At 37.7% G+C, this 27,060-nt stretch overlaps 1 protein-coding gene across 2 annotated transcripts in view; it reads right to left on the minus strand.

Annotated features, from left to right (window-relative positions):
- Nucleotides 1-27,060, minus strand: part of GABRG3 (gamma-aminobutyric acid type A receptor subunit gamma3) — a 764,363-nt gene that overhangs the window by 313,435 nt on the left and 423,868 nt on the right. For both annotated transcript variants that reach the window (XM_027571971.1, XM_027571970.1), the window contains exons 4-5: nt 19,889-20,109; nt 17,831-17,913 (exon numbers count right to left, since the gene is read on the minus strand). In XM_027571971.1, the coding sequence (XP_027427772.1) occupies nt 17,831-17,913; nt 19,889-20,109 (304 nt within the window). The remainder of the gene's footprint in view (nt 1-17,830; nt 17,914-19,888; nt 20,110-27,060) is intronic.

Genomic DNA, 27,060 nt, shown 5'->3' on the forward strand with positions numbered 1-27,060 from the left:
ACAGTCACAGTCACCTTCCAGGCAATACAATGGCACTAAATTCATACCTTTCAATAGTTACCGTGAATGTAAATGGGCTCAATGCCCCAATCAAAAGACACAGGCTATCAGATTGGATTAAAAAACAAGACCCATCAATATGCTGTCTGCAAGAAACTCATTTTAGACCCAAAGACACCCCCAGATTGAAAGTGAGGGGGTTGAAAACAAATTACCATGCTAATGGACACCAAAAGAAAGCTGGGTTGGCAATCCTTATATCAGACAAATTAGATTTTAAAGCAAAGACTGTAATAAGAGATGAGGAAGGACACTATATCCTACTTAAAGGGTCTATCCAACAGGAAGATCTAACAATTGTAAATATCTATACCCCTAACGTGGGAGCAGCCAATTATATAAGGCAATTAATAACAAAAGCAAAGAAACACATGGACAACAATACAATAATAGTGGGGGACTTAAACACCCCCCTAACTGAAATGGACAGATCATCTAAGCAAAAGATCAACAAGGAAATAAAGACTTTAAATGAAACACTGGACCAAATGGACTTTACAGACATATTCAGAACATTCCATCCCAAAGCAACAGAATCCACATTCTTCTCTAGTGCCCATGGAACATTCTCCAGAAATGATCACATCCCAGGTCACAAATCAGGTCTCAACCAATACCAAAAGATTGGGATTATTCCTTGCATATTTTCAGAGCACAATGCTTTGAAACTAGGACTCAATCACAAGAGGAAAGTCGGAAAGAACTCCAATACATGGAGGCTAAAGAGCATCCTACTAAAGAATGAATGGGTCAACCAGGAAATTAAAGAAGAATTAAAAAAATTCATGGAAACCAATGAAAATGAAAACACAACTGCTCAAAATCTTTGGGATACAGCAAAGGCAGTCCTGAGAGGAAGGTATATAGCAATACAAGCCTTTCTTAGGAAACAAGAAAGGTCTCAAATACACAACCTAAACCTACACCTAAGGAGCTGGAGAAAGAACAGCAAATAAAGCCTAAAACCAGCAGGAGAAGAGAAAAAATAAAGATCAGAGCAGAAATCAATGAAATAGAAACCAAAAGAACAGTAGAACAGATCAAGGAAACTAGGAGCTGGTTTTTGAAAGAATTAACAAGATTGATAAACCCCTGGCCAGACTTATCAAAAAGAAAATAAAAATGACCCAAATCAACAAAATCATGAATGAAAGAGGAGAGATCACAACCAACACCAAAGAAATACAAACAATTATAAGAACATAGTATGAGCAACTCTATGCCAGCAAATTAGATAACCTGGAAGAAATGGGTGCATTCCTAGAGATGTATCAACTACCAAAATTGAACCAGGAAGAAATAGAAAAGCTGAACAGACCTATAACCACTAAGGAAATTGAAGCAGTCGTCAGAAATCTCCCAACAAACAAAAGCCCAGGGCCAGATGGCTTCCCAGGGGAATTCTATCAGACATTTCAAGAACAATTAATACCTATTCTCCTGAAACTGTTCCAAAAAATAGAAATGGAAGGGAAACTCCCAAACTCATTTTATGAGGCTACCATTACCTTGATCCCAAAACCAGACAAAGACCCCATCCAAAAGGAGAATTACAGACCAATATCCCTGATGAACATGGATGCAAAAATTCTCACCAAAATACTAGCCAATAGGATCCAACAGTACATTAAAAGGATTATTCACCATGACCAAGTGGGATTTATCCCTGGGCTGCAAAGCTGGTTCAATATCCACAAATCAATCAACGTGATACAATACATTAACAAAAGCAAGAACAAGAATCATATGATCCTCTCAATAGATGCAGAGAAAGCATTTGACAAAGTACAGCATCCTTTCTTGATCAAAACTCTTCAGAGTATAGGGATAGAGGGTACCTACCTCAATATCATAAAAGCCACCTATGAAAAACCTACAGCAAATATCATTCTCAATGGGGAAAAGCTGAGAGCTTTTCCCCTAAGGTCAGGAACGTGGCAGGGATGTCCACTCTCACCACTGCTATTCAACATAGTATTAGAAGTCCTAGACACAGCAATCAGACAACATAAAGAAATCAAAGGCATCCAAATCAGCAGAGAAGAAGTCAAACTCTCACTTTTTGCAGATGATATGATACTGTATGTGGAAAACCCAAAAGACTCCACCCCAAAACTGCTAGAACTCATACAGGAATTCAGTCAAGTAGCAGGATATAAAATCAATGCACAGAAATCAGTGGCATTCCTATACACCAACAACAAGACTGCAGAGAGACAAATCAAGGAGTCCATCCCATTTACAATTGCACCCAAAACCATAAGATACCTAGGAATAAATTTAACCAAAGAGGCAAAGGATCTGCACTCAGAAAACTATAAAATACCCATGAAAGAAATTGAAGAAGACACAAAGAAATGGAAAAACGTTCCATGCTCATGGATTGGAAGAACAAACATTGTGAAGATGTCAGTGCGACCTACACCAATCTACACATTCAATGCAATCCCTATCAAAATACCATCCACCTTTTTCAAAGAAATGGAACAAATAATCCTAAAATTTGTATGGAACCAGAAGAGACCCTGAATAGCCAGAGGAATGTTGGAAAAGAAAAGCAAACTGGCGGCATCACAATTCCGGACTTCCAGCTCTATTACAAAGCTGTCATCATCAAGACAGTATGGTACTGGCACAAAAACAGACACATAGATCAATGGAACAGAATCGAGAGCCCAGAAATGGACCCTCAACTCTATGGTCAACTCATCTTTGACAAAGCAGGAAAGAATGTCCAATGGAAAAAAGACAGTCTCTTCAACAACGGGTGTTGGGAAAATTGGACAACCACATGCAGAAGAATGAAACTGGACCATTTACTTACACCACACACAAAAATAGACTGCAAATGCTTGAAAAACCTAAACGTGAGACAGGAGTCCATCAAAATCCTAAAGGAGAACACAGGTAGCAACCTCTTCGACCTCAGCCACAGCAACTTCTTCCTAGAAACATCGCCAAAGGGAAGGGAAGCCAGGGCAAAAATGAACTATTGGGTTTTCATCAAGATAAAAAGCTTTTGCACAGCAAAAGAAACAGTCCACAAAACCAAAAGACAACCGACGGAATGGGAGAAAATATTTGCAAATGACATATCAGATAAAGGGCTAGTATCCAAAATCTATAAAGAACTTATCAAACTCAACACCCAAAGAACAAATGATCCAATCAAGAAATGGGCAGAAGACATGAACAGACATTTCTCCAAAGAAGACATCCAAATGGCCAACAGGCACATGAAAAAGTGCTCAACATCGCTTGGCATCAGGGAAATCCAAATCAAAACCTCAATGAGATACCACCTCACACCCATCAGAATGGCTAAAATTAACAAGTCAGGGAACGACAGATGTTGGCGGGGATGTGGAGAAAGGGGAACCCTCCTACACTGTTGGTGGGAATGCAAGCTGGTGCAACCCCTCTGGAAAACAGTATGGAGGTTCCTCAAACAGTTGAAATTAGAGCTACCGTTCGATCCAGCAATTGCACTACTGGGTATTTACCCCAAACATACAAATGTAGGGACCCGAAGGGGTACGTGTACCCCAATTTTATAGCAGCAATGTCCACCATAGCCAAACTGTGGAAAGAGCCAAGATGCCCATCGACAGATGAATGGATAAAGAAGAGGTGGTATATATACACAATGGAATATTATGCAGCCATCAAAAGGAATGAGATCTTGCCATTTGCAACGACGTGGATGGAACTGGAGGGTGTTATGCTGAGTGAAATAAGTCAATCAGAGAAAGACATGTATCACATGACCTCACTGATATGAGGAATTCTTAATCTCAGGAAAGAAACTGAGTGTTACTGGAGTGGTTGGGGGTGGGAGGGATGGGGTGGCTGGGTGATAGATATTGGGGAGGGTATGTGCTACGGTGAGCACTGTGAATTGTGCAAGACTGTTGAATCACAGATCTGTACTTCTGAAACAAATAACGCAACATATTTTAAGAAAAAAGAAAAAGAAGAAGATAACAGGAGAGGAAGAAAAGGGGAGTATGTCAGAGGGGGAGACGAACCATGAGAGATGATGGACTCTGAAAAACAAACTGAGGGTTCTAGAGGGGAAGGGGGTAGGGGGATGGGCTAGCCTGGTGATGGGTATTGAGGAGGGCACGTTCTGCATGGAGCACTGGGTGTTATGAACAAACAATGAATCATGGAACACTGCACCAAAAACTAATGATGTAATATATGGTGATTAACATAACAATAAAAAATTAAAAAAAAAAAAAGGGATAGTATCCAAAATCTCTAAAGAACTTATCAAACTCAACACCCAAAGAACAAATAATCCAATCAAGAAATGGGCAGAAGACATGAACAGACATTTTTCCAAAGAAGACATCCAAATGGCCAACAGACACATGAAAAAGTGCTCAACATCGCTCGGCATCAGGGAAATCCAAATCAAAACCTCAATGAGATACCACCTCACACCCGTCAGAATGGCTAAAATTAACAAGTCAGGAAACGACAGATGTTGGCGGGGATGTGGAGAAAGGGGAACCCTCCTACACTGTTGGTGGGAATGCAAACTGGTGCAACCAGTCTGGAAAACAGTACAGAGGTTCCTCAAAAAGTTGAAATTAGAGCTACCATACGATCCAGGAATTGCACTACTGGGTATTTACCACAAAGATACACATGTAGGAATCCGAAGGGGTACGTGCACCCCAATGTTTATAGCAGCAATGTCCACAATAGCCAAACTGTGGAAAGAGCCAAGATATCCATCAACAGATGAATGGATAAAGAAGGGGTGGTATATATACACAATGGAATATTATGCAGCCATCAAACGGAATGAGATCTTGCCATTTGCAATGACGTGGAGGGAACTGGAGGGTGTTATGTTGAGTGAAATAATCAATCAGAGAAAGACATGTATCATATGACCTCACTGATATGAGGAATTCTTAATCTCAGGAAACAAACTGAGGGTTGCTAGAGTGGTGGGGTTGGGAGGGATTGGGTGGCTGTGTGATAGACATTGGGGAGGGTATGTGCTATGGTGAGCTCTGTGAATTGTACAAGACTGATGAATCATGGATCTGTACTTTTGAAACGAATAATGCAATATATGTTAAGAAATAAAAAGAAGAAGATAGCAGGAGGGGAAGAATGAAGGGGAGTAAGTCGGAGGGGGAGAGGAACCATGAGAGACGATGGACTCTGAAAAACAAACTGAGGTTTCTAGAGGGGAGGGGGGAGTGGGGGGATGGGTTAGCCTGGTGATGTGTTTTAAAAAGGGCACATTCTGCGTGGAGCACTGGGTGTTATGCACAAACAATGAATCATGGAACACTACATCAAAAACTAATGATGTAATGTATGGTGATTAAGATAACAATAAAAAATTTTTTAAAAAAAAGAAATGTCATGGATGGAGCTAGAGAATATAATTCTAAGCAAAATACATCAGTCAGAGAAAGACAAATGCCATATGATTTCACCCATATGTGGAATTTAAGAAACAAAACAAACAAGCAAATGAAAAAAAAAAAGAGAGAGAGAGAGAGAAACAAAGAAATAGACTCTTAACTATAGAAAACAAACTGATCGTTACCAGAGGGCAGGTGGATGGAGTAATGGGTGAAATAGGTGATGGGGATTAAGGAGTACACTCGTCCTTATAAGCCCTAGGTAATGTATGGAATTGTTGAATCACTATATTGTACACCTGAAACTAATATAACACTGTATTAAAACAAAAACGTAATAAATAAAAAAGGGGGGTTTAAAGAGGTAAAAGAAGTTCCCTGATGTTCTATAGTGAGTGAGCTGCCAGCTGGGATTCCAGCCCAGAAAGCCTTGCTTCATGTCCTTGTCCCCTCCCTCACAGACTCTGCTCCCAGTACTCTGCTGCCACAGGGTTCTTTATAGTAATGAAGATCAGATGACTCCCTCCTGACCTCTAGGTGAGCCCTGGGCAGTGGCTCCGATTGCAAACACACTGTCACTTTATTTAATCTTCAGTGACAGATGAGGTAGGTATTATTATTCTGATTTCATAGATGAAAAAACTAATGTTCAGAAGGGTTAAACAGTATGAAAACACCTATACAGTGAGAAGTGGTGAAAGTGGGAAGAGATCCCACTCCTGTTTCACTCTAGACCTCTGATGCTTCCACTTTGCTTTTTTACAGGCACACAGTGTTTGGAATGTGCAGACAGCCCCTGTGTACATTCTTGTGCAAAAGACAAAAATCACATTCTTCTCCATGTGATCCAGCCTTGAATACAGGCACAACCACAAGACCATTTGCTGCATACCCTTTAGATATCAAGGGAAGTGGTCTTGCTGTTATATGATAGAATCTGCAGGATACTGAAAAATCACCGTCTCTGGCACCTCCTTGACCTTCTTACCACTGTACCATCCTCCCTCCTTCCACCTGTTGTAAGTCATTTGGAAAAGAGGCAAGATGCCTCCAGGGATTCACTGTGACAGGGCTCGCTACAGTGGGACTACATGAAAAAAAGAGCTTCTGTAAAGCAAATGAAACAATCAACAAAATGGAAATCAATCTCCAAAATGGGAGAAAATATTAGGACAAAACATATAAAGAACTCACACAACTCAGTAGGGGAAAAAATAACGTGATTAAAAAATGGTCAAAGGACCTGAATGATATTTTTTCAAAGAAGACATACAGATGGCCAACAGGTACAAGATAAATGCTCAATATCACTAATCATCAGGGAAATACAAATCAAAACGACAATGATATGTCACCTCACACCTATCAGAATGGCTATTATAAAAAAGATAACAGTATTAGGCTAGGATGTGGAGTAAAGGGAACACTAGTGTCCTGTTAGTGGGAATGTCAACCAGTTCTACCACTATGGAAAACAGTATGGATGCTTCTCAGAAAATTAAAAAATAAAACTACCTTACAATCCAGCAATTCCATTTTTGGGCATGTATTCAAAGGAAATGAAATCAGGATCTCAAAGAGATCTGCACACCCGTGTTCATTTTAACATTCATAACAAGTAAGACATGGAAACAACTTAAGTGTCCATCAGTGGATGAATAAAGTAGTTGTGATATATACATATATATACACATAGACACACACACACAGACACACACACACACACACAATGGAATGTTATTCAGTCTTAAAAAGGCAAGAAATCCTGCCATTTACAACAATATGGTTGGATCTTGAGGGCATTATCCTAAATGAAATAAACGAGACACAGAAAAACAAACAGTGCATGATCTCACTTATGTGTGGAACCTAACACAGTCAAACAGTTAGCAGAGAGTAGAAAGATGGCTTCCAGGGGCTGGAGGGAGGGGGTAATAGGGAGGTAATGGTCAAAGGGCACAAAGTTTCAGTTATGCAAGATAAATAAATTCTGGAGATCCACTCTACAGCATGGTGCCTATAGCTAACAATATTTTACTATGTACATAAAACCTGTTAAGAGGGTAGATCTTATGTTAAGTGTGGTTATCAAAAAATGAAAAAATAAAGTAATAATAAAAATATAAAAATAATTAATAATAATAAAATAATAATAAAAATAATAAAGGGAGCTGGAGGAAACCTTGGGAAATGATGGATATATTTGGGGATGATTTCATGGCTACATATTTACCCCCAAACTTATTGAGTTGTACACATTAAATATTTACAGCTTTTCACATGTCAATCATACCTCAATAAAGTGATTTCAAAAATAAAAGTAGCAGAACATCATTATGAAAGAAAAAAAAAGATGGGAAAAAAAAAAAGAAAAGCCCAGCATTCAAAGTCACAACTTATCTCTTGCAGTGAAGCATTCTTTGTTCTGCCATGATCAGGTCCTTAACCTCTCTGAACATCTTACTTCACCTAAAGCTAGAATAAATATAACCCACATTCAAGACTGGACAGTGGAGCCACAGAAATCATGTGTAACAGTAATTTACCAGTTTTAATGAGTTTCCACCACATTGAGGGTGACAGTTACATGGAGGAGATCCCAAAGCCCTGTTCGTTCTGCTGTGGATACCATCACTGCCATTGTAGAAGGCATGCCCAGTCATAACCATCTGCAGTGGACACCCTCCCAGCCCCACCAAGGCATGTGTGTCTACAGCAAGGGGAAGACAGGGACAAGACAGAATTGGAGAGGCCAGAGATCCAGGAACATGTGGGCAATCAAGCTGGCTGGCAGTTGTGGGGTAAGCACCTTGAGGAGTATGGGGCCGGCCAAGAGAAGGCGGCAAAGTCTGCCTCACCCACCACACAGGCTTGCCTGGTGTGGTCCTTGATGGGAAACCTGGTTGCTAGGGTGCTGTCTTGATTCTCACTGAAAGGTGGAGGCTGTTGGACTCAGTTGTGTCCCCCAGACATGCCACAGAGCTCACTCTTGCTGCATCCAGATTAGGTAGATTCAAGCAGATGCTGGAGCATTTGAGACCTTGGAATTCATGTATTTGGTAGGCTCAGAGGGTGGGTACTTCCTCTTAGTATCAGTCAGGGTTCTCTAAAGAAGTGGAACCAGTAGAATAGACAGATACAGATAGGCATAGGCATAAGAGAAGACTTACTACAGGAATTGGTTCATGCAGTTAGAGGCCAAGAAGTCCCATGATCTGTCATCTATAAGCTGAAGACTCAGAAAAGCTTGTGGTGCATGAATACCTTGGAGAAATCGCAGGTTCAGTTCCAGATCACCGCAATAAAGTGAGTATCACAATAAAGCTAGTCAAATGAGTTTTTTGGTTTCCCAGTATTTATACTGACTGCACTTTATGAAGTATACAGTAATATTATGTGAAAAAATGATGTACATAACTTAATTTAAAATACTTTATTGCTAACAAATGCTACCATCATCTGAGCTTCCAGTGAATCATAATCACTGAGCACAGAGCACCATGACAAATAAAATAATCATGAAAAAGTTTGAAATATTGTGAGAGTTACCAAAATATTCACAGAGACATGCAATGACCAAATGCTGTTGGAAAACATGGCATGAATAGACGTGTTCAATGCAGGGTTGCCACAAACCTTAAATATGTGAAAAAAAGAGTGTTTGTGAAACACAGTAAGTGAAGGGAAATAAAATGAGGTATGCCTATGTAAGTCTGTGTCTATAGGCCTGACGACTGGGGGCTAATCATATAAGTCCCAGTCTGAGTCTGAAGGCCTCAGAACCAGAAGGAGCAATGTCTGAGGGCAGAAGATGGATGTCCTGGCCCCAGTAAAGAGAGCAAGTTTCATATTCCTCTGCCTTGTTCTATTTGGACTTTCAGTGCATTGGATGATGCCCACCAGCATTGATTAGAGTAATCTGTTTTAGTCTAGCAGTTAAATGCTAATCTCTCTTCTGGAGACATCCTCACAGACACACCCAGAAATAATGTTTTAGCAGTTATCCAAGCAACCAATATCATAGTCAAATTACACATAAAATTAACCACCACTCTCCCCTTGGATGATGTGTTTCCTTTTGGAAGTCTCACACCTGAGCATTTGCTTCAGAGGACACAGGACAACTGCTGGCATTTCACACCATCTGCTATTTGGTGATTAACTCCTCCAACTTTCAAGGAGCTGTGTGATTCCTTTCCTGCCAAAGCAAAAAGGATGGGAGACAGCCCCACCTGCCAGGATGCTCTACCTGGCAGAAGGCCCACCTCATTAATGCACTTCGGCAGCATTCAGGAAACAAACAATTTTGACTCAACTTATTTTAAGACATGCACTGGTTATAAAAGCATTTGGATGAGCCTAGAGTACTTAGTTCCCTCTCCAGGTCACATCAACAAAAGCTTAGAATAAAATACATTTGGCTGTAATCTGGCTGCTGCACACATAGGAATAAAGAAGGTATTAATGACTCCTAAAAATAAGTCTTTCTGGTTTATTTGTACCTCTGCAAGGCAGTCAGATGTTGCTGGAGCCTGATAGTGATGAAGCTAAGTGAAGTCTTCTAGTCCTGCTCAGCTTGCCTTCCTGCCTTGAAAGGATATAATTCAACTGACCATGAGATGCAGATGGTGCCCTCCCTCTAAGTTCTGAGACCTAAATGGGAGCATGAACCTCCTGGATGTCTTTAGAATCTTTTTCTGAGTCAACATTCCTCAGAGATCCTATTGCCATGAAGGGATGCGAACAGAGTAAACCAGTGTCTGAATCAAATTCAGTAGCAATGAATTTAACTTCACAACCACAGAACTGGGTAATTTGATCAATTGGAAACTGGTTTCCATTGCCCTTTGGCTTTTTTGTATCTCATCATGGCAGGTATGTATTAAGAGGAAAATAGAAGGGATGTCTGGGGGCATTACTAAAGGAAATTTTTAATCAAATTGTCTTTTTTTGTTATTGAATTGTATGAGTTCTTTATATATTTTGGATATTAGTCCTTTACTATATATATGATTTGCAAATATTTTATCACATTCAATAGGTTGCTTTTTCATTTTGTTTGGTTTCCTTTTCTGTGCAAAAAAAAAAAAAAAAAAGCCTTTTAGTATGATGCAGCCCCAGTTATTTATTTTCATTTTTGTTAGTTTGGGTTTTGGTGTCGGATTCAAAATATCATTACCAAGACCTATGTCAAGGAACTTACAGCTTATGTTTTCTTCTAAGAGTTGTATGATTTCAGGTCTTATATTTAAGTGCTTAATCCATTTTGAGTTAATTTTTGTGTGCATGTAAGATAGTGGTCAACTTTCATTTTTTTGCATATGGCTGTCCAGTTTTCCCAGCATCATTTATTGAAGAAACTGTCTTTCCCCATTGTATATTCTTGGCTCCTTTGTCATTAATTAATTCAGTATATATGCATGGGTTTATTTATGGGACTTCTATTCTGTTCCATTGATCTGTGTCTGTTTTTTCCAAAAGCCATTGGAATTTTGATAGAGATTGCATTGAATCTTTAGATTGCTTTGGATAGTATGGACATTTAAAAAATAGTGATTCTTTCAATCCATGAGCATGGAATATTTTTTCATTTATTTGTGTCTTCTTCAGTTTATTTAGTTAATGTCTTACAGTTTTCAAAATACAGATCTTTGGTTAAATTTACATCTAGGTATTTAAGTAAACTAAACAGGGAGCAAAATAGGAAAGAGGAATCAAGAACATTATTGATATTAAGCAAAATACACAGTTTTAAAGGAGATTAAGAGCTGGTTTGAAAACCTCTGGGAGAGTCTAAGACTGTGCTTTCCAACAACAGTTGGCCATGAGCTGTAGGTAAACTAATGAGTACTCAAAATGTGACTACTCCAAACTAAAAAGTGAGGTTAGCATAAAATATACATTGGATATTGAAGACACTATGAAACTATCCCATACTAATTTATTAAAACATTTCACTAATTATTTTTCACATTGATTGCATGTTTAAATGATGATATTTTGGATAAATTTTGTTAAATAAAATATTATTAAATTTAATTTTAAGCTTCTTTTAACTTTTTAAAATGTGAGTCCTAGAGGGGCACCTGGGTGGCTCAGTTGGTTAAGTGCCCAACTCTTGATTTCAGCTTAGGTCTTGATCTCAGGGTCATGATTTCAGCCCCACATTGGGTTCCGTGCTGATCATGAAACCCACTTAAAGAAAGATGCAAGTCCTAGGAAATTTACAATTACACCCTTGGTTCGCATTCTATTTCTGTTAGATAGTATGATAAAAGGAGAACAAGGACTGTTAATTGAAAATAAACACTTTGGAAAATGAAGAGAACACAGTGCTACCCAGAGGAAACAGTTACACAGTTTAAAAGAAATGTAAAACAGAGGAAAGAGCTAATACAGAGATTGTGCTGTTGTCTGTCCAGTTCATGGATATATTTTGTTTGGTCAGTAGAGTTCTAAAGTTCAAAATGTTTTAATTATACATTTAATTTTAAATGAATTTCTTGTCAACTTTTAAAAAATATTGGAAACTTTCATATAAAAATTCAGATCTCCTGTTTGAAAAATAAAAATACCTGGCAAAATCTTTCCTGTGTTCCATCAAAGTAAGATTTGGCCAACATTGAAAGTGGTTCTCTCACAGGCAATTTATGTACTTTGCCATAATCTCCATCATGACCTGTTTTACGCTGGAGCCTGAAAATAAAGGTTGGCTGCTTTTTACTAGTCAAGCATGTAGTCATGCTTCTTGCTGTATACTTATGAGGGAAAAAAAGTATATATGGTATATATATATATGAGGGAAAAAAAGTATATATATCAGAGTCATTCACTGAAATTCTTGATGTGGCTCAGTATTTTTGTTTTTGTTTTGTTGTTGTTGTTCATTGCATTTGCAACCCCTACCCTATGGTATAGGAGAGGATGGTGCAGCGCCAAGAAGAGCTAAGAGTAAATCTTGGCATTCATATAGAGTACAAGTTTCTCAGAGTTAGGAGCACTAGATAAGGAAAAATAGAAACAGAAATTTCTGCAATGGGGAAAATAATATTGAAGGATGATCAAAGATAACTATTTCTGTGGGTCCTAATATATCTTTTCAATTTATCTTTATAAGAACAATTAAAAATAATCCACAGATCAGGAACAGAAAGCAATATCCCTCTTAATATGATAGAATAACAGTTTCAGATATTGAAAAAGATATGGGAAGAAGTATCAGATCTCAACGTCAGAAGGAAGCTGTACATATCACAGAAAATGGAGGGGTGGACTTGAAGTTTATTTTGGTACATGTGAGGTACTGTTATTGAGTAGATAATCAAATTCCTAAGGAAAACACAACAGGTTAGTGTAACCTCCTTCCTTCACAGAAACTTCTCATGAAATTGAGTAAAGTGAAGCACAACTGACATTATCCACCAGATGCCATTTCTCACCAAGCACATAGCTACTCTCCTGAATGAGGGGCTCATGGAGTGCTAGAAGAGCTAACAAACATCCCTCCTCATCAAGTAACCATAAAGGAATATGGAGGATGATCTTATTGTCATGATGATTATGATCCTCTTTAGAGGCTTCCATTCTACTCACAATGACTATATTTTATTCTTTTCATATGTGTTGTTCTGCAGGTGAAATATCATTAAATCATATAACTAAAAACTGTAGAAGAAACTATTTTTGGTTTGGAACATGCAATTAAAATTCTATGAGTAAAATCCATAGATACTAAATCTTTGTGTTTGAATTGATCTATATACACAAGCTATTGAGGATGCCTTAGTTTACAGTTTGGTAAAATGAAAATATAAAGGATATAGAATAGTGTTGTATAGAGCTATATTTTGAGTGAAAAAGAGATAAACATCCATAAAAGGAATAGTAAAGCATGCACTTTCAAGACAGAGAGTGGAAAGAAATTAAGTTAGAGAGAGAGGAAGGAATCTTGTTGGTTATGGTAAAGCATTCCTGTCTGATACTCATCACCAGGGGAAAGAATTTTGAATGGTTAGAAGTACTGGAATGATTTAGACAGATATATATTTTAGTAAGTGAATGCCAGGATATATGTATATAATGAACTTGAAATATAAGAGTTGGAGCGAAAAATCCAACAGGTGGAAACAGTTAGCAGTGAACAAGTTCAGGGACATTTTTGAGGTAGAGTCAATAGTAACATTTTTGAGGTAGAGTCAATAGTAACTAATCAATAGTAATAGTTTGATACAATGGAAGAAGCACTTTCCAGAAGTCAGAGGATCCCATTTCTAATCCCTTAACCTAGGAAAGTGACAGCATCTGTTTCTGTTTCTTCATCTACACATGAGCAAGATGGACTAGATGAGAAGTTTTGAAACTCTGGACTACAAATTATGTAGCTGGGAGGTGCAAAATATCATGTGAAATTATCTAAATGTGTGAATAAAGGACCATAAGTTTGTTCAGACTCTCATAGTGATATGTGAGCCCAAAATATGTAAGAACCACTGTACAAGATTGTTTACCACTGAGATCTCTACGCTGGAACTTCTAACTCAGGGTCTCCAGAAATTTCCCATAATTCAGAAGTTTGTTTTGCTGAAGTGAAGGAAGAGGCATGGGATCTTGTTTTGTCATTTTTCACCTTATTATTTCACTTAAGCCCTTAAAGTAGTAATTTATCAGCAACTTGGACCAATTTTATTTAGGATTTGGACCTATAATACCAGCTCGGTATGATTACTCATATTTCTATCTTTTTGAAGATAAGATTTTTGGGGGGGTGTTGAGTTTGATAAGTTTTTTTATAGGTTTTGGATACTGGTCCTTTATCTGATAAGACATTTGCAAATATCTTCTCCCGTTCTCTAGGTTGTATTTTGTTTTTGTCTACTGTTCCTATGCTGAAATTTAAAATAGTTTTAAACTTATGGAAAAAATTACAAAGATACTAGAGGGAGTTCCCAATACACCACACCCAGTTTCCCCTATTATTAATATCTTACATTAATATATACATTTGCCACAATTATTGAGCCAATATTGGTATATTATTGTTAAATCATGTCCAGTCTTCTTTCAGATTTCATCCATTTGCCCCTAATGCTCTTTTTCTATCCTGGGATGCCATCCAAGATACCACATTGGCTATGATGGTTTCAAAGACATTTCTTGCTCTGTCAATGGCATTGACGGTTCTGAACAGTACTGTTCAGGTTTTTGTAGAATTAGGATTTGTCTGGTGTTTTTCTTATGATTAAAAGGGGGTTATGGGTTTTTAGGAGGGAGATCACAGAGGTAAAGTGCCATTATCATCTCATCATATAAAGGTACATACTATCAATATGACTTACAACTGTTGATATTGACCTTAATCACCTGGCTGAAGTAGTGTTTGTTAGTTTTCTCCACTATAAAATACCTCATTTTATCCCTTTCCATTATAAACTTCTTGGAAGGAAGTTACTATGCTCATCTTTGACCTAAGGGGTAAGAAGTTATGTTCCACCTCCATGAAGGTGGAATATCTATATAAATTATTTGGAGTTCTTCTGCATGGGAGATTTGTCTCTTTTCCCAATCTACTTAAGGTGAAGTTATATTCTGTTATACATCAAATTTTATCTGTTCATCAATTGATGGGCATTTGAGTATATCTGTATATCCATCTTTATAGCAGCACCACACCACACTGTCTTGGTTATTGTAGCTTAGTAGTAAGTTTTGAAATCAGAAGTGTGAGCTCTCTAAATTTGTTTTTCTTTCAAGATAGTTTTAGCTATTCTAGATTTCTTTAATTTCCCCATAAATTTTAGAAGCAATTTGTCAATTTCAGGGAAAAAGAGCCAGCTGGGGTTTTGATAAGTATTGTACTGAATCTATAGATTATTTTGGAAAGCATTACCACCTTAAAAACATTGTCTCTGTTCATGAACATAGAATGCCTTTCCATTTGCTTAGATCTTCTTTCCTTTCTTTCAACATTTTTGTAGTTTTCAACATACAATTCTTGCATTTATTTTGTTAAATTCATTCTTAAGTATTATATTCTTTTTGATACTTTTGAAAATGTAATTGTTTTCTTACTTTCCTTTTCAAGGCTTAATTTCTAGTTTATAGAAATGCAAATGTTGTTTGTATATTGATCTTGTATCCTGCAATCTTAATTCAATCATTCTAAATTTATTGACTTGTTTCATTACCTAATATGTGGCTTATCTTGCAGAAAGTCTCATGTGCACTTAAGAACAATGTGTATTCTGTTGTTGTTCAGTGGGCTATTCTATAGATATCTACTAGATCTGGTTGCTTTGAAGTACTGTTCAAGTCTTCTGTTTCCCTGATAGACCTTCTATTTATAGTTTTTCTATCCATTTTTTAAAGTGAGTTATTAAATTACCTAACTATTGTTGAATCATCAGTTTTTCCCTTCAGATCTGTCAATTTTTGCTTTATGTATTTTAATGTTCTATTATTAGATGCATGCATATTTATTATTACTGTGAATTTCTTGATGTGCTGACACATTTTATCATTATAAACATCCTTCTCTGTCTCTAATAACAGTTTTCTTTAATATATTTTGTCTTATATTAATATAACCAATCCAACTCTCTTTCCGCCACTATTTGCATTATATATCTTATTTCATCCTTTCACTTCCAAATGATTTATCTTTGAATCTAAATTGTGTCTCATATAGACAGTATATAGCAGGATCATGATCTTTTATCCTTTCTCCCACTTTTGCTTATCCATGCATCTGTTGGTGGACATTTGTGTTGCTACCACAGGGAAAGGAGATAACCTCAGCTTGTGGACTCAGGAGAAACTCTCCCTAAAAGTAGATTCCCTATCCTGATTTGGCTCTGGGAACAACAGAAAAGCAAAAAAAGTCTTTCCTAAGAATGTAAAATCACAGACATGTAGCTAGAATTCACACCAACTATGTAGCCTAGGAATCCAGGTTTAAACTTTAAAGTTATAGAGACACCAGGCAGAGCCAGAGCAAAACCTGCTTAGAAAAACCTGTTTTAAATGTAAGCCTCAAAGAAATCCCACAGAAAAAAAAAAAAAATCCAAGAAACATGAACTGAAATGAACAAATTACTTATTGAACAGAAAAGTAAATTAATTACCATGTAACCAAGTAAAACAAAACAACAAATTCTGCAAATTGCTCCTACAAAGATATCGGAAAGTTTTGGAAATTTAAATAAGTGGAAGATGACATTAAAAATTTAGTGAAGAAATGAGATGCTGTCAAATTGCATAAAGAATTAGAAAAAAGCAAAAAATAAGAAACAACCATTAAAGTTATGTAGTAGTAATAATTATAGTTATAGTAGTTATAGATGAATTAATAGCATATCAGAGCATTGGAAGGATCTACATAGCTAAATTGGGTTTACTGAGAACACTAATAAATAGTGAAGTGGACAAATCACTAGGAAAATTGTATACATTATACCAAACTGACTCACAAAGAAATAGACTATTTGAATGGTTCTATAACTTTTAAAGTAATAAACGCTTTCTACCTTGCCTTTTTCTGTACCTAAAATGAACTATAAAATGTGTTCATCTCTTATTTCATTTTTGTCTTTTCACTATAATGTCTGGTGAGGGAAGCCACAAAACCTCTGCCTGAGATTTCATCACATTTGTTTGTCAAGTTCCATATGCAATTTTATAGAAAGCCAATAAAGTTAACTAAATTCTTATGAGTCATACTTAGCTACTTGTGATCAATACATTTAAAAGGAACTATCCTGAATTCTACAGATATATTTCCATATTGAGCTTTACTTAAAAAGTTATTTTATAAATACACATAAATTTGATATTTCCTTTTATACGTATCCCTGTATGTATTAGATATTGTCTTAAAGAATTTGTGAATGATTACTTGTTAGCTAATATTAATTATATATAAAATATTAGAAAATAAAATACTGAAAAATTATATCCTACAATATGGCAATAAAACAAATATAAATATATTTAAATAAAATTTTTTACCTTTCTATTCTGAAAACAAAACAACTTGCTTGAAGATGATATTAAACCCAAAAATATTGCAAATGAATTTTTTATACTTCCAAATATGCACAGCTCATTAGCATAAGGGTCTTTGGTAAGTCAACTGTTCACCAATTTCTGACTCTTTCATTATTCTAAGTAATGGTCAAGTTGCTCACAGCTTTTTCAAAGCTACCTATTCTGTAACATACATCCAAACAATAGAGTTAAAACACCCATGTGTCTAATACCAAAACCATTATCCCTTTTTGCTGTGCACAATGATGCTATAATCAATCTCATGACCATCTGCCATAAATCAACAGAAGATAGACATTCCTTTACACAGCATTTATACCCAAGTTGGTACTCACAGCTGGAGAAAATCAGAGGGCAGGAGTGCTCATCCATGGGGAAGTTGTGCAGCTGCAGCTGGCATTCTGCATTTATAGTGAGCCTGCAGGAGAGCCAAGGGTCACTCTTGAGGTCTGCCAGGAGCAACCCAGAAAAGTCCCAGATCAAAGCCAAGGAGCAGTCACTTTACCACAATTGGGGAGTGAGAGCAGTGCACTTAACTCACTCGGCAGTGGTGCCTTTTAGGGATACCATTTAGTGGCTTTTGGGTTATTTTGTTCTGTTTTTAACTATTGGTAGCAGAGAGAACTTCAGTTAGTAAAACTCCAAATATGTCTAGAAATACAAGCAAAGTCAGAGAGGAGACAAATAAAAACAACCGTTATTTTATGTCTTTGTCTTCAATCTGTTTGACTGAATTAAAACCTTCCTCCATTTTGAAACTGGTGTATTTGTCTAGGTAGGTATAATGCAAAACTAATCCACTTGTAGAATGGACTTCATATTTAGACAACTCTCTCATTAGACTAAGCAGGTGGTGGCTATACAAGTGTGTGCACTGCATCCTTCCAGAGCACACAGCTCTGGGGCCAGAGTTCCTATGAAGGATCCCAGGATAGGCCATGTCCCCGTTCTGGTTTGCTGAGGCTCACCTTTACTTCAGAGTCTCATCCGCACTCCATTAAGACTGATGTGGAAACACCTGTTACAGACTCTGTCTCTCTAACTATAATCCATCAGCAGAGTTCCCTGCTGTGGATTTGTTGTTGTTGTTCTCTGCCTGCCAAAATTATTATTTCCCTGAAAGTTGAAATTCTCTAATCTTCCACTTCTTTTGATTTTAATCAGTACTTTTATTTGTGCTGTGGATACTTGTTTACCATTCTGAGTTACAGACTTCTCTGCATGGCCACAATTCACCTGCAATTAAGAGTTCATGTACTGAATGTGGGGGTGGGAGAGGAGACGTGCCCAGGGGCTGGTGGTGGGCTTTACTGAGCCAGGAAGATACATGTGTCAGAAGAATTAGACAAGTCACAGTCTCCTGAGGCATGCTGAATTTGCAATGCCTTTCAGACCCTCAGGAGGAGACATCCCATAGGCAGGTGGCTCCAAGCATCTGGAGTCCAGAAGGAAAGTTCTGGGTTGGAGGTAGGCATGTGGGAAGCCTCAGCATAGATATGGAAATGGATGAACTAAGTCAGCAGGAGGGAAGAAAGTGAGTGAAGTAATGAGGAAGTCCCGAGGCAGAAAGAACAGTGGGAGAAAAGACTGCACAAAAGCAGAAGCAGGAGACATAGAGAGGAGCCATGGTGCTGCAAAGGTGGTGAAAGAAAGTGTTAGAAGAGAGTGAGCACATATAGTGTTCCTAAGGGATGGCGGGCAGTGGGGACAACAGTGTCTGGAGGGTACTGTCTTGATCCTAATGCTAGACAAACAGAAAGGCTGGCCAAGGTACAGGGCATTCCTGTGGTATGTTACAGCTGGGTGTTCAGTTAGACTTGGGCCACGCTAGTGGAAAGACTTCTGAGAGATACAGACACAGGTTCAAACTCTGATAACACTAGTTCCCAGTGGTGACTTTGGACAGGCAAGTCAGTTCACTTCTTTGACGTGTGGTTTCTCTTACCTTGCCCAGCTTTGTAAGGACTGCCTGGCCCACAGGAAGTCTTATTACACTGTAGCTGCCACTTCCATTAGGGATGCATTGGGGAATACCTTTTGTGCTCTTTTTTTCCTGTAGTCTTAAATTTGGCTATGATTACATTTGTTAATTGGTACACCAAGATATCTTTATTTTCTTAGCTGAGTGGACCCATGGGTTAAATATATTAAAGATAATTGCACAGTCCACTTCCAGCAGAAATGGGTTCTGACGAAGGAATGAGTTTATATTCATTGTAGATCATTTGTATGCCTTTATTTTCACACATAGTGGCATTAGGACAAACTTTTTCAGGATGCTGTAGCATGTCAAACGTGAGAAGTGACAGAACGCAGAAATGAAAATAGGGTCCCATCTCTACAATGATCTAAATTATCAGCCCATCAGTGATTAAAAATCCACCACATCTCACCTTAAAGTATAAAGGATTTTCCCATCATTCCAAATTCTGAGTAGCTGATTGGGGGTGGTGATCCAGTGAGCCTCTGCAGTTTTAGAATTACGGAAGATTGTGTCTGGAATCCATATTAATCCCACCATGTTGCTGTTCAGAGTGAGTATTTTCATAGTACTGTTGAATCGAAGGCGACTGTCTGTCCAGGTCTGAGCAAAAAATATGTCAATTTGGTATTCCTGAAACAGAGCAAAAGGAGAGGCAAAGTGGTTCATTAAATGAATTTTCCGTATGTTTCATTTTCTTTGTCAAAAGTTTGGGTTTCCTCCATGTTTACCTCCTTAACCCCCACGTCCTTTTCTGTTAGAGCTTAGTATAGTGCATGGCTCAATATGGTAAACATTTTAACAAATGATAACCAGTTTATTAGTCAATAATGTGATAACATATGTACAAAAGATTCTGTAAGTCTTAAATTGTAATAAACACATAAAATATGATAAGGGGTCAAGTGGTAGTAGACTATAATTCAAAGCACAGAATCAGATTCCCCTGCATTCACAAGTCCAAGCTTTAACTGGTAATATTACCTATTGAAGCCTCATTCTAATCTGTACAATGGGTGGAATGTTCACCTCCTAAATGGGTTATAAAGAAGAAAGGAAATGATTACATGAAAAACCCTTAATGTCTGGCATAGATCCATACAGTATTAGCTTATATAATAATGATCATTTTCACTTAAAAGCCTTATCAAACAACACAATCTAAATCAAAAAGAAAAGTAAGAAACAAGCAACAACAAAGAACTATAAAGGTAACAGACATCCAAGCCAAATGCTGATTCAACAGAAGGCTGGTGAGGTTCACACGACCTCTGTAATTGGAAACCTTTTGGTATTCCCAGCACAGAATAAAGCTTTGCTGCAACCATTAAATGTGGGATAGGACTAATTTCACCAAGAGACCTAAATAAATGTCCCGAGGGACACCTGGGTGGCTCAGTCGGTTGAATGTCTACTTTTGGCTCTGGTCCTGATCTCAGGGTCCTGGGATCAAGCCCTACATGGGGCTCTCTGTTCAGCAGGGAGCCTGCTTCTCCCTCTCCTTCTGTGCTCTCCCTCTGTCTCTCAAGTAAATAAATAAAATCTTAAAAAAAAAATAAAAGAAATATTCAGAGACTGGACCACTTCAGAGGCCCTTCCCCTAAACATAGTTTAAAGGATTATCATCAATTAGGCCCATAGTAAAGTGGATCTAGAAGCAGACTGTTAGAGATTTTTATACCTTTCAGTTTTATTTACATATTATATATAATAATGAATTACTATTACCGAGTGTGGGTTCAGTAATTCTCAATAAATCCCACATTTATCCTTACCATCGAGTTTCCAGTTAAAGAACCTTTCTGAGGTAGTTAATTCAACTGACCAGATCCTGATTTTTATTAACTGATCCATTCATTTATATCTCTTTGCTGCACTGAGTATGCCATGCCCTGCAAACCACTGAAGACCCAGCACTGCCCCGACAAGAAAACTCCCTCCCTTCATGGAGCTTATATTTTAGTCTGGGAATTAAACATACAATTAAGGTGAAAAAACAGCAAGTTTGATGGTCACACATAGCAACCAGAAAAATGAAGTCGGCGTATCAATTAGGATTCCAGCTAGAAAAGACAAAAAACATCCAAGTTTTTAATGTGGAAAGAATTATGTATAGGGAATCTGAGTCTTGCTTAAGCATTTGACCAGCTGCAGGAGCAAATACCAGGGAAGCAGAAGCTGGGGGCAGGTAATTGTGGGAGCTTCCAGAGTTGAATGAAATCTCAACATCCAGAGGGGCCCAGTGCAAGTCCTCCCCTCTGTCCATGTGTCTGCCTAAACATGCCTTTGGGGGATAATAGCCTGTCTCATTATCACCTTCCAGAACTTTGCACGTGTCTCTCATTAACAGACTCTGACCTTGGAATTGTACAGAGAGAGAGAAATAAAGAGGAAGTTTGTGTGTGTGTGTATACATGTGTGTTATTTCCTGTTGTATACTGACTAATTTTAAAATGGGTTTGGGGGCACCTGACTGACAACCTAAGGTTGACTAAGGATTAGTGAAACCATAGAAAGGGAAACCACAGATAAGGGGGGGGGCCACTGTAATCAGAAACCATCTGTGATGCTACAGCTTGCAGAGTGAGGCATGGATTCCTGTCCCTACCCCCAGTATTACTTTCTTATAAGGGAAAAGAGCACACCATGATGCTCTGGGGTTGGGGACAGTGGGGCTTGGGGGAATGCTCTCTTTATTCTGAAGCCCTGCCACAAACTCTAACTCAAGAGGGTATAATGCAGATGGTGTGTGTGGTGCATGGGGTAGATGTTTTATTGTGTCTACATTTGACTAAATGTTGAAGAAACACTTCCCACCCACAGAGAAATATTTTTATGTTTCTCAAACTTTCTTTGTTATGTCATTAAACATTTTTCCTTTCTGCAAGAAAAAAAATCACTTACAAATAAATATTTTATATAATTCATAAATAGCTGTGAAATTAATGTGTTTAAAATACTAATAAATGTAACACATGGTAAATGTGCAGAATCCCCCAGTTTAAAACATCATGCTTGTGGAGAGCCTATGTTCATAATTTGTTTTAATAATTGGAGAGCTTAATGATTCCTAAATAGGCCATGAATTATTGTAGCATGTGGAGCATTTTGACAAAACAGAAGAAAAATTATGCCTCTTAATGATATCAATTTGTAACTTCTAAAACTCAGAAAATTACTTCCTAACACTTTCCTTTTCCTTTACCATAGATAGAAGAGGGTCAAATGGAAAAATGATTAATAAAGGACAGGGACTTGGAGATTGGGTTTATAGCAGACACACACTCCCAGGGGGCAGAGGCTCTTTTCCTTAGGTTCTGAGCACTTTAGCACCACACCTGGTACTGGTGCATAAATATATTAGTAAATGAAGCCACTGGAAGTTTTCGTTATAAAATGGTAATCACAGGCCCGTGCCAATTAAAGGCTGCTCAGATATCTCAGCCAAGCGCAAAATGTCAGTTGAGATTGTCAGAAATAAAACACAAAATTATCCAAAGGTGTTTGTAACATTTGTCCTTAAACACAGTTTTCTGCCACTTTCAGGTTTCCATTTGAAAATGCACCTATCCTTGTTACCCAAACTCTCACTGTCTCAATATTCACTCTAACAGTTCACAAACAGTATTATCCAAATTTACTATCAAGTAGAAAATCTGCTATAATGAATCTTTATGTGCACATTAGCAAAACTTTTAAGAGATAGGTGAAGGATGAAAGTGTGTCTGGTAGTATGTAAGTTATTTGTGAAAACAGCTATAAGAATTCTTTTTATTTTGTTCATGGCCTTGTCCATGTGACTTAATAGCAAAAATGACATCAGCAGAAACTTGGAAAGTCTTGAGGGCTGGGTTTGGCCCCTCTTGCTGCTCTTGGGAACGCTGTAACCACCAAATGAGTGAGTCTAGGCCAATCTGCCAGAAATAAGACAAATGCCCAGACATGTTCATGGCCCCAGCTCAAGTCAAGCCAACACCCAGACGGGTGAGTAATGCCATCATTGACTAGCCAGCCCTAGCCTGGCCATCCTCAATCAGACAACTTGCCCAACCAATCCAAGAATCATGAGGAATAATAAAAACCCACTAGATTTTAGGATGGTTTGTTACACAGCAAGCTGACTGATAGGCTCATACATCAAATGTTATATTTGTTGCATTATGATTTTCAATCCCCTTCCCTTTCCTGAAAAGTTTAACTCCTAAAGTTTGTGATATTCATGTCTTCAAACCTATCAAACCTATTGCAAAATTGAGCCCAATTTTAGGTAGTATCTTTATTATCTTTTAAATATTATGTCTCTATTCTTTACATCATAACATGTATTCTTTGCAGCTTGCAGAGTGGGACATGGACTCTTTGTACTGGGGAGGAAAATTATAATTCATAACCAGTACAGTACTCAGATAGCCTTTCTGGGTTGTTATATAGGTGTTTAATAGTATTTCATTGTTTTTTAGGGAAATTGGAATTTCTTTTTTTTAATTTAATTTCAATTAGCCACCATATAGTACATACTTAGTTTCAGATGTTGTGTTCAACAATCCATCAATTGTGTAAACACCCAGTGCTCATCACATCATGTGCCTCCTTAATACCTATAACCCAATTACCCCATCCCTCCACACACTTCCCCTCCAGCAACCCTCAGTTTTTTTTTCCTATAGTTAAGAGTCTCTCATGGCTTTTCTCCCTCTTTGATGACTTCCCAATCAGTTTTCCCTCCCTTCCCCAATAATCCTCTGTGCTATTTCTTATATTCCAAGTGTGAGTGAAACCATAAGATGATTGTCTTTCTCTGATTGACTTACTTCATTTAGCAAAATACCCACCAGTTCTATCCACATTGATGTAAAAGATAAGTATTCATCCTTTCTGATAACTGAGTAATATTCCACTCTGTGTGTGTCTGTGTGTCTATATATATATATATATACACCACATCTTCTTTATCCATTCATCTGTCAATGGACATCTCATCTCAGCTTTTTCCACAGTTTGGCTGTTGTGGACATTGCTGCTATGAACATTGGGGTGCAGGTGCCCCTTTAAATCACTAAATTTGTATCTTTGGGGTAAATACCCAGTAGTGCAATTGTTGGGTCTTAGGGTAGCTCTATTTTTAACTTCTTGAGGAAACTCCATACTGTTTTCCAGGGTGACTGTACCAGCTTGCATTCCCACCAACAGTGTAAGAGGGTTCCCCTTTCTCCATACCCTTGCCAACATTTGTTGTTTCCTGTCTTGTTAATTTTTGCCATTTGGACAGGTATGTGGTGGTATCTCATTGTGGTTTTGACTTGTATTTCCCTGATGCCAAGGGATGTAGAGCATTTTTTCATGTGTCCATTGGTCATTTGTCTCTCTTCTTTGAAGAAATATCTGTTCATGTCTTCTGCCCATTTCTTGACTGGATTCTTTGTTTTTTCAGTGTTCAGTTTCATAAGTTCTTTATAGATCTTGGATACTAACCCTTTATCTGGTATGTCATTTGCAAATATCTTCTCCCAGTCCATAGGTTGCCTTTTAGTTTTGTTGACTGTTTCTTTTGCTATGCAGAAGTTTTTTATCTTGGTGGAGTCCCAATAGTTCATTTTTGCTTTCATTTCCCTTGCTTTGGAGAGGTGTCTAGCAAGACATAGCTGCAGCTGAGGTCGAGGAATTTGCTGTTTGTGTTCTCCTCTAGGATTTTGATGGATTCCTGTTTCACATTTAGGTCTTTCATCCATTTAGAGTTTATCTTTTTTTTAAGATTTTATTTATTTATTTGACAAAGAGAGACACAGCAAGAAAGGGAACACAAGTAGGAGGAGTGGGAGAGGGAGAAGCAGGCTTCCCGCTGAGCAGGGAGCCCGATGTAGGGCTTGATCCCAGGACCCTGGGATCATGACCTGAGCCGAAGGCAGATGCTTAATGACTGAGCCACCCAGGCGCCCCATTTAGAGTTTATCTTTGTGTGTGGTGGAAGAAAATGGTCCAGTTTCATTCTTCTACATGTGGCTGTCCAATTTTCCCAGCACCATTTATTAAAGAGACTGTCCTTTTCCCATTGGATATGCTTTTCTGCATTGTTGAAGATTAGTTGACCATAGAGTTGAGGGTCCATTTCTGGTTTCTCTATTCTGTTCCAATGATCTATGTGTCTGTTTCTGTGCCAGTACCATACTCTCTTGATGAACACAGCTTTGTACTATAGCTTGAAGTCCAGAATTGTGATGCCACTAGCTTTGGTTTTTCTTTTTCAACATTCCTCTGGCTATTTGGGATCTTTTCTGGGTCCATACAAATCTTAGGATTATATGTTGCAGCCCTGTGAAAAATGTTGATATTTTGATAGGGACTACATTGAATGTGTATATTGCTTTGGGTAGCATAGACTTTTAAACAATATTTATTCTTCCAGTCCATGAGCATGGAATGTTTTTCCATTTCTTTGTGTCTTCTTCAATTTCTTTCATAAGTATTCTGTAGTTTTTGGAGTACAGATCCTTTACCACTTTGGCTAGGTTTATTCCTAGGTATCTTATGGGTTTTGGTGCTATTGTAAATGGGATCAATTCTTTAATTCCTCTTTCTGCTGTCTCATTGTTAGTATATAGAAATACAACTGATTTCTGTGCATTGATTTTATATCTTGCCACTTTCCTGAATTCCTGTATGAGTTCTAGCAATTTTGAGGTGGAGACTTTTGGATTTTCCACATAAAGTATCATGTCATCCATGAAGAGTGAGAGTTTGACTTCTTTGCCAACTTGAATGCCTTTTATTTCTTTTTGTTGTCTGATTGCTGAGGCTATATTGAACAACAGTCATGAGAGTGGGCATTTCTGTCGTGTTCCTGACCTTAAGGGAAAAACTCTCAGTTATTCCCCATTGAGAGTAATATTTGCTGTGGACTTTTGTAGATGGTTTTTAATATATTGAGGTATGTTCCTTCTATCCCTACACTGTAGAATTTTAATCAAGAAAGGATGCTGCATTTTGGCAAATGCTTTTTCTGCATCAATTGAAAGGATAATATGGTTCTTGTCCTTTCTTTTATTAATGTGCTCTATCACATTGATTGATTTGTGAATGTTGAACCATGCTTGCAGCCCAGGAATAAATCCCACTTGGTCATGGTGAATAATCCTTTTAATGTACTGTTGGATCCTATTGGCTAATATCTTGATGAGAATTTTGGCATCCATGTTCACAGGAATATTGGTCTGTAGTTCTCCTTTTTGATGGGGTCTTTGTCTGATTTGGGGATCAAGGTAATGCTGGCCTCAGAGAACGAGTTTGGAAGTTTTCCTCCCATTTCTATTTTTTTTTTTGAAACAGCTTCAAAAGAATAGGTATTAGTTTTTTAAATGTTTGGTAGAATTCCCCTGTAAAGCCATCCAGCCCTGGACTCTTTTTTGTTGGGAGATTTTTGATTACTTCCTCAATTTCCTTGCTGGTTATGGGTCTGTTCAGGTTTTCTATTCCTCCTGTTTCAGTTTTGGTAGTTTATATGTTTCCAGGAATTCATCCATTTCTTCCAGATTGTCTAATCTGTTGGCATTTGGTTGCTCATAATATGTTCTTACAATTGTTTGTATT

Source organism: Zalophus californianus, chromosome 6 (genome assembly GCF_009762305.2).
Source record: "Zalophus californianus isolate mZalCal1 chromosome 6, mZalCal1.pri.v2, whole genome shotgun sequence".
In the NCBI taxonomy this organism is placed as follows: domain Eukaryota; kingdom Metazoa; phylum Chordata; class Mammalia; order Carnivora; family Otariidae; genus Zalophus; species Zalophus californianus.